At 38.8% G+C, this 9,076-nt stretch overlaps 1 protein-coding gene across 1 annotated transcript in view; it reads left to right on the forward strand.

Moving 5' to 3' along the window:
* LOC111238259 (cadherin-5-like) overlaps positions 1–5,349 on the forward strand; it is an 8,089-nt gene extending 2,740 nt beyond the window's left edge. The window contains exons 2-8 of the mRNA XM_022767690.1: positions 635–798; positions 2,075–2,122; positions 2,204–2,293; positions 3,099–3,185; positions 4,490–4,597; positions 4,736–4,849; positions 5,203–5,349. Of these exons, the coding sequence (XP_022623411.1) occupies positions 635–798; positions 2,075–2,122; positions 2,204–2,293; positions 3,099–3,185; positions 4,490–4,597; positions 4,736–4,849; positions 5,203–5,349 (758 nt within the window). The remainder of the gene's footprint in view (positions 1–634; positions 799–2,074; positions 2,123–2,203; positions 2,294–3,098; positions 3,186–4,489; positions 4,598–4,735; positions 4,850–5,202) is intronic.
* The last annotated feature ends 3,727 nt before the right edge of the window (positions 5,350–9,076 follow it).

Consider the following 9,076-nt stretch of genomic DNA (forward strand, 5'->3'; position numbering starts at 1 on the left):
AATCAGATTCATTTGAGGTCACTTCACCCAGCAGCTGCGTCGTTCTGCAGCTAAAGAGTTTAGAAAATAAGATCTTTCAATGCAAGAGGCATTTTGATTAAATCATACTGGAAAACTGTATTGAATGAAAATTTAATTGGAAGTGATTTCATGGGTAAAGTTTATTAACATACCTTATATAATATATAATATACTCTGTTAACTATGGAGGACCAGGGATGTCACAGGAAAAGTGATTAAGCATTTCCTTTATTTCATATTTTAATAGGCATTAAAAAGAGGAATTGTAAAAAGAATTTATAAATGAACTATTAATCCATCAATAAATCAGATTTAAAAATTGATTTACAAAACCAGCATAAAACACTCTTTTAATAAACCATTTAGAAATACATTAATTTGTTCATGAAAAATACTAGAATTTTAAAAATGGAAATAAATAACTGGATTTCCTTTTCATTTTCCATTTCCTTTTTCCTATTAGCTAATCGATCAGCTGAAGTTAATATATATCTGATCAGTGAGGTATTGTAAAGGAGGAGAGGGTGTTAGTTACATTGGGAGCTGTGAGTCCATCAGTTGGTAGATGAGATGTTTATCTTTCCCGTCTCACGATGTTCCCATGATGCTGCAGGGGATGTGGAGGTGGTGAATGGTATCGCAGCAGGAAATAATGTCAAGCTGGTGCCTTACGTCTTCCCCGACCACATGGAGTTTGTGGAGCTGAGCTTCACGCTTGGAGAAACCAGCACAACGGTTCGCACCAAGAAGCCGCTGGACGCAGACGTACTGGCAGGGGTGAGTAACAACAACTTTGTCGCCTAGGAAATAAGTTTTTTATATTATTTATTTGCTGCAGAACGTGTTTTCCATCAACATAAATGGGAAAGTTAATAAATGTATCTACAAAACATTCATCATGTTTCAATAGTTTATCCACTCCAGCAAAACAGTATCTTCTGATGCCAACTTCAGCATGAATACGATTGTTGTGGTTCTGTTTAAATACTCATCAGAGGAAGTTAAATGTTGAAGAAGTCCCCATTGACTTGCAAAACCAGACATATCATGTTTAACTGAAACCCAACATCTCCCCAACGGTAACGTTCCTCTCCAGACATGTTTTCAACTCTGTAAAAATACTCTGCTATGAAAAAGTTTTGTTTAACATGGTTTTCACTAGGGCTACATGATTGTGATTGTGATATACAATAGTTGGAATGGTGAATTCTGCATTTTCATTTTCACTGAAGAAAAATAAAAAATTATGATGATGTGATTTTTGTTGGTCTTGTACCAAACAAACATGTTTTCCTTTACATCTGGAGGATATGATTTATTGACCAGGGCGTCTCTGTAGCACCAGAACAATAATGGTGCTAACAATGCATGACAATGTTCTGACACATTTTACCTTTATCAAAAAAAACAATTCCAACTCCTGCGTTTTGCATATTGAACTTGGCCAAATTGCGATTTCGGTTGTATTTCTATTAATTGTGCAGCCCTCATTTTCACACATAAAAAACTGGGTCTGAAGCTCATCTACTTCCTGATTGAAAAATCTGGATCAGGCCTTATGCCCCGCCCAACACCTCCTTGCTCCAGGTGGACAGGTGAAAGAGCAGAGAGTATCCAGGCGGTTAGAGGAGGAAACATCAGAGAGACTCAGCCACATGTTTGAGCCTCAGTCAGACCCAGACTCAGATGAGGAGTCTGTTGAGACCAGAACCAGAGACTAGCAGACGGATCAGTTAGCATAGTTAGCATCTTTTATTTGTTTATGTTGTTTGTTAGCTTGTAACTGGCAGTGGCTGACACACACAGTGTTAGCGGTTGTGCTAATGCTAACTCTCGCTCTCTGTAGTGACAAGGTCTCAGGTTTATTTTGCCCCGCCCCCCTTCCCTGAAACTTGACGGGATTGGTTCCTTAGGTTAAATGACATAATGACCGAAGTTTACCTGGAGCTACAGTAATAATAGACTTTATCAGTTAATTGTTATCCTACAAAGCCCCACGGTGTTTCTCAGTGATCTCCACAGACCTGAAGTCCACTGTGTTCATGTCTTACAGAGTGACGGCATCTTGCATTACTCTGTCATGTGTGACGGACAAATAAAGGTGGGTGAAATGATAAAGTTGCAGAATTTATTTAGTAATATTACAAAACAAAATATTTCAAATGATGTTTTATCTTCCCAGTACAACAACACGCGGAAACTGAAAGTCAATGACATCAATGACCACAGGCCAGTATTTGAACAGGATTCCTACAGCACCACCGTCTCTGAGGTAAGTCACTGAAGTCTAATGTAGCCACAGTGACTAAATAATCACAAGCTTCCTCACTGTGTGATTGGAGGAGCAGCTCCCAGACAGTGAGGAAATGGCACACAGTCAACATGCTATACATGAACAGATAACAAAATAAATGCAGCCCATACTTGTACACATGCTTGTTTTCTTCTGGCCCAGTGTACGCTCAGTTCTATGGGCCGAATCTGGCCCATACATGGCTTAATTGTAAGATGCTACTTCCACACATGGACCAATTCTGGCACACACAGAAAATCTTGTGGCTGTCAGTCAATACCAGAAGATAACAGCCAGACTCTGACCCAGACCCAGAGTATGTTGGGCCAGAGGGCTATTTGTAATATGAGCTGTAACCCCATAAAATAATTCAGTGTAAAATGACCCTGGCTTTGGAACTGGGATAAATGGGTAGTCAGCTAATGAATCAGATCAAAATGAAGGTCAGGTTTGAAGGTGGGTGTGGTGCAAGCATGGATGCTGGAAGTAGGGAGGTTGAAAGTGGGGATGTGACCACACCAGTCCGTCAATAATGTAGTTATGACCACTGAGTACTCATAGGTCGTGGCTACTGTGATCTCATCATAAGACGGTCTGTAGTTGCATTTACACTGTTGAATCACTGTTGAACCTGACCTACAAGCTGTGGACAGGAGAATGAGCAAGGGATTAATGTGCAGATTTTGTCTTTGGGTTTAATGTTGGTTTTGCAGGAACTACAGAACATTCGTGTGTATTTATTTATTTCTCTCTGTGTATGTCATTCAGCTTTTTCTTCTTTCAGACACAAAGTGTGAACACCGAGGTTCTTCGAGTGACAGCTGTGGACTTGGACAGCTCCCCAGAAAACAAGACAGCGACATATTCCATTGTAAGGAAATCTAACCTACAATCAATGTTTCCATTTACACCAAATCTGAGAGTAACTGATGTAATGACGACTTTTACCGTTACAAGATGCTTGTAGTAAACAGGCTGACATACAATCATGTTGTTTGTCACTGCACTGTCGAAGCTGGGAGCTGTGCTTGCTAATATTTTTTTTTAATCCTGTCAACAACAGATTATGAGTAAAATAATGATAAATTAAGATATTTTCTGAGAGCTTCTCAAATGAGCCTCTTCCACAATCCAGATTTTGTTATTTTATCTATGTAGAAACACAAATGTACAAAACACAAACAATTAAAGACAACTCATAGGCAGCATTTCAAAAAATAGTTCTTTCATAAATACAGTCATTGCATGACTCCATTACAAAGTTACTAGAGATCATGGCTATACACCCAACCTTTAGCTTTTTGATAATGATTCTTGAAAATAATAAAAAATAGTACAAAAGTTCAAAATGTAAATTAAAATAGTTTAAATAGTTATAGAAAAACAAAACTAGGTCCTAACCTAATATATGGCTGGACTGCCTACGGTCAATGTGCGAAATTGACAATGTAGATGAAAACTGTTGTGGAACCGCTGTAAACAACTGACATCATCGCATCATATTTGCACTCTCCTGCTCTCTCTGCTCGATGTTCATTTATTCCTCTGCCTCCTTTAGTAATATTGATACATGGAATGAAAGTCGTTTATTTGCTGTAATGGAGGCGAGGCACAGTGTATTGGAAGCTCTTCTCTGCTTCCCTGCAGTTCCCGAGCAGCTGGGAAACCAGAGTGGCTCGGTTGACTGACCGTAACAAGGTCGGCATCAACACACGGCCCAGACATGGACCAGGTTTATACCCAGTCCTCTTTGAAAAAGAATCTCCAAATCTAGAGACAATGAGCTAAATTGACAACAATCAGTCACATGGCATTCTGCTGACCAATGGTGGATATATGATCACTCAGTCAGTCAGTCAGTCAGGCACATTCGTGACTGGTTCAGCCAAAGATAAAATTAAAATAATTATTAATTTAGACTGTGTATCTTTGTCAATTAAATAATTAATAAACAGACAATTGTTCTCAATAGTATAAACATGCAGGAAAAGAAAGAGTGATGACCACACTGCCATTATTCCTATGCTTATGTGGTTTGAAATTAAAATCTCTCCAATCTCCAGATAATAGGAAAACTGAAATAAAAAGACACTGTTCCCACTCTGGGTGTCCACAGTTGTTATAATGAGTAAAAATATTCTGTTTGGAAATGTGATGGTAACTTTCTTTCATAAGGCACCAACCTCAGAAGACTTTATGGTGACCAACTCAGGGGCTTTTATTTTGAAGAGACGCTTGAACTACAATGTAGTCCAAAAGTACAACTTCGTCGTGACGGCCCAGGTAAGGAAAAAAATTCACCCTCAACATGTCATTCAAGAATGATTAACAGTCAGTAATAAAAGGAATAAAATAAATTTATTATTTAAGTGGTGGTGTTTTTAAAGTCCAACATAAAAATGAATTAATTGTTTACTACAGGATAAATGGGGGTTGAGTGACACAGCCAATGTGCTGATTAACGTGGAGGACTTTGACAACTTGAACCCCGCTTTCAGCCACAACCTGTACCAGGCTTTTATTCCAGAGAATCAGGTGAGTCTCATAAACTAAATCCTACAATACATTCCTCTCACTGGGGTAATATCTTGGTTTTCATAATGCCAGAAAATGTCAAATATCAAAACGGTTGTGGCAGTGGCTTATTTTGGAGCCTTGTGCCAGACATATTGCCAGTTTGTCTGCCAGCATATTTGGTTGCAAAAATATTGTTAATGCACTTTAATTACCTAGTTTGACGTTTCTTCTCATGAAATAATTGTAATTTTTATAGATAATGTGTGTTTTCTTAAATTTTGACTAATGAATTTTATGTTTCCATGTTACTTTTGAATTTTGATTTACATAATCAAAATTCATAAAAATAACGTATATATTATGCACTACAGGTAGGGTTATTCCGTACCATTCAACCAGAGGCGATAAAGGCTCATGATGGAGACAAGGGGCTCAATGTCACTTTAACTTATAGCATCAGTGCAGGTGAATCAAAGCTCAAACATCTTGAAGGACAACACACGACATACAGTATGTGAAAAAAAAAAAACACTAAATGTTCCTCATGGTTTATGTTTGCAGTGTCTCCAGACATGTATCAAAGACACTTTAACATTGACGCCAGCAGTGGGGTTCTGTCTCTGGTGACCGCCATCGACAGAGAGGAGATGAACAGCAGCGTGATCTCTGTCAGCATCAAGGTAAGAACGTTCATCTCGGCCCTCAGCAGCTCATGATGAAGACAAAAAATATACAGTGTGTGTTCTTCTGAATCTGTGTGTTTCAAAGATTCAGCAAACAACAAAGTCATTTATAGACCATACAGAGGGGGCAGCATTACAAACTCATGTTTACATATACAGTATAGTAGTTGAGACTTTAGGTATTCATCATAAGTGTTTATTTATTGTAGAGTCATACGGACAGACAGAAGAGGTAAAACAGAGAGAAAATGTGGTAAAACTGCTGCTTTTCCACGTGTCAACGGTAGGACATACAGCAATGGTGTATTCAAGGGTAATAATGTGAGACAGAGGCTGGTCACACCTACAACAATCGTTTATGTTTAATCGTGAATGGCAGCACTAACAGCCAGTTTTGTAGCATTCGAGTCCAGTCTCAAGTCCAACTCAAGTAATGATTTTAAGGACTCGTGACTTGGACTTGGAATCAGACTTGAAGAACTCTGAGATTTTTGTTCTTTTGTAATAGGCCATAACATCTTGGCATAAGATATTGATAGCTATATTAATATTGAAACACTGTTCAGTTTCGTGCAAAGGCAGGAATGTTTGTTCACCAACCTACATGTGAATTCATGGGCATACCATCAGTAACAGTTAGTGGTAAAGAGACGCCCCAAATCAACCTTGATGACTCGGACTCGAACACTGGGGATTCAAGACTCGAGATTTAGTGATTCGACTACAACACTGCTAAAAGTTCACTAGCTACATTTTAGTCAGCCAGCAGCTAACTCTGTGGATGCAATGATGGTTTGAAATACAATGAGGTATTTTATAAAGGAGCTATTTTTAAGTTTTGCTATTGCTCCATAGCCAGTGTTAGCATTTGCCAACGTTACCATGGTTGCATTTACAATAAAAGAGTTTAAAATAAGTCTGAGTAGTACTGCTTCTTCAGGGCAGACTGGACGCTACAGTAGAAAGTAACGAGACAGGCTAACCAGCTACCTCCAGGTTATGAATAACACACAGTTCATATACAGTATACACACAAAAGTGATGATTCTCAATTTGTGATCATTTCTGCCTCTTCTCTCTCTCTCTCTTTCTCTCTCTCTCTCTCTCTCTCTCTCTCTCTCTCTCTCTCTCTCTCTCTCTCTGCAGGCAGCCCAGACAGATGACACTTTGAAGACAGCTGATGCTGTGGTGTCCGTCACCGTTGAAGATGTGAATGATAACGCCCCAGAGTTTGACCAGTCTGAATACTCTGTAACACTTCTGGAAAACTCTCCAGTTAATGCTGTTCTCTTTAAAGCCACCGTCACTGACCGGGATCAGGTACATTTTCAGTTTGAAACCACCACTCAGAAGTGAAGTGATAATTATTAGTAATCTTTAATTTTACTTGTTCCCAGGGAGGATTTGTGGGAACTTTGCAGATCCGTCCAGAATCTGTTCCTTTCTCTATCGGCTCTGATGGCACAGTCCGGGTGAAAAACTCCACAGCTCTGGACAGAGAGACCTCTGACAGCATCACCTTTCAGGTAGACTAATGCTGCTCACACATAGAGCTTAACTTAAAAATAAAAGTTCAGTAGTTTCCCAATTAGCTGGGAACTGTAGTTTTATCAAACTTTACAGAAATAGGAAGAAATAGTGCATTTGTTGGAGACTATTTTTAGCAGCAGATTAATCCACATAGATACACAGTCACAGTACTTGTTTGTATGGTCATTTAGATTTTTTGATTAGATTAGATTTCTTGACAAGTATAATGTAGACTTTCTTTAACAATGCTCTTATACAGAGCAGTTTACAGTGAGAAAGTCAACAATGGCTCAGTGTCTTGAATTAGACAGTTGAACAGAAGAACTGCAACTATTACAAGGACTGTAAATATTTTCAAACTGTGGGAAACAGTCAACGTTGTATCTGTACCTGATTTCATCGTAATCCTAACTCAGCTGCTGTTGTTCTGTTAATTAAAAGATCGAAGCATTGGACACCAATCTACCCAAGAGTGCTGTAGTTGTACCAGTCAGCGTGACTCTCCTGGATGAGAACGACAACAGTCCTAAATTTACCAGCAGCAAATACGAGGGAAAGGTGTTTGCAAATCAGACGGTGGGAATGTTGCTGGTCCAGGTGAGTGATTAAAACAGCTTCTGGTCAGTGTTGGTCAAGCATGTAACACGAGTTATCCAATCAGGACTGGAGTTTATTGGGGTCTTCTTTACGTTGTATATAATATTCTGATAGATTTACATTAAAGGCAGTAACATTCCTGAATTTAAATGGCACTTGGCATGAGACTTGAAGTTGGTTCAGCTCATATTATTTTGATAAAACCCTCATTTTTATATTTGAAGGTTGTCTTTATTTGCAGCAAAAAATAATTAAGGAGTTCCTCAAGGTTCAATTTAAGGTCCCTTTTCTTTTTCTGTTTGCACTACATTAAATGGAGATACATCTGCTGTTTACTTATATGCTGTTCATGAGTTTTATAACAACGCAAGGCCTTTTACAACTTGATGATTCCTGTCATAATTAAAATGCTCTGGATAGTTCACAGATTAATTGACTGCCAAGATTTGTATCCAACCTGTTCTGATGTTGTTTTAGTTTTTTTTCCATTGTCTGTTTTAAATGCTATTAAGAAAACGATCTGTATCATGTAACTCAAAGGTTACGGCAGAGGATCCAGATGCTGATGAAAACGGGCAGATCATATACTCTATTGACTTCGGAAACAACGACGGCTACTTCTCAATCAATGAAAACACTGGAGCTGTCTCACTGGCTAAAACCATTCCACTGCTGGACAACAGGATTTTGGAGTTCCCTCTCTACGTAACAGCCAGAGATGGTAGATCTGCACAATGTGTCTCTGAGTATCCAGCACTACTTACTGCTTCCCAGAATGAGTTATTCAAATTTAAGAATCACTTGCCCTGATTGTGATGATTCAGTTGTTTAAAAGAGACAACATGCACCAAATCACTTAAGCCACAAGAATAATTACAGTTAATCTCCTTCAGAGTAGGTGCTGTATCTCTGCCTAGGGGCAGAATACTTTGCTCTCTGAGGGCTGACACTTGAAAAGACTGCACCTCAATCAGTGGAGTCACATCATCCACTTCACCTTTGTCAGTATCAAATACTTTGTGGTCATAAAATTGTTATCACTCCCTTGTACAGATCGATGATCTCAGGCACATACCTTTATTCACTCCAACTCTCTACAGGACTTAATTACATCTCTCTAACAAGGCCGTTTGAAACATGTAGCCCTGGATAACCTCAACACCAGACCATAGGCTAGCTAAAGTTTGAATCATATTTGACTTGATGAACTCATGCCTCACGGTAAACCCAGGGTTAATATCTTACAACTCACACAGCTTGTGATTTGTAGAGATTTGATTACAGCAAAGAAGCGCTTCACAGAGTGATAAAACTTAAATTTCATTGCTAGCGATCTTGTCCAGCTATAAAAGTCCTGGGCTAAGAGAACTAAAGAGCTAAGAGCTAAATGTCTCAGTAGGCTTCAAAGGAAGTGGTTGTTGTATCATTGAACAGT

This window comes from Seriola dumerili, unplaced genomic scaffold (genome assembly GCF_002260705.1).
Source record: "Seriola dumerili isolate Sdu_G_001 unplaced genomic scaffold, Sdu_1.0 BDQW01001246.1, whole genome shotgun sequence".
Lineage (NCBI taxonomy): Eukaryota > Metazoa > Chordata > Actinopteri > Carangiformes > Carangidae > Seriola > Seriola dumerili.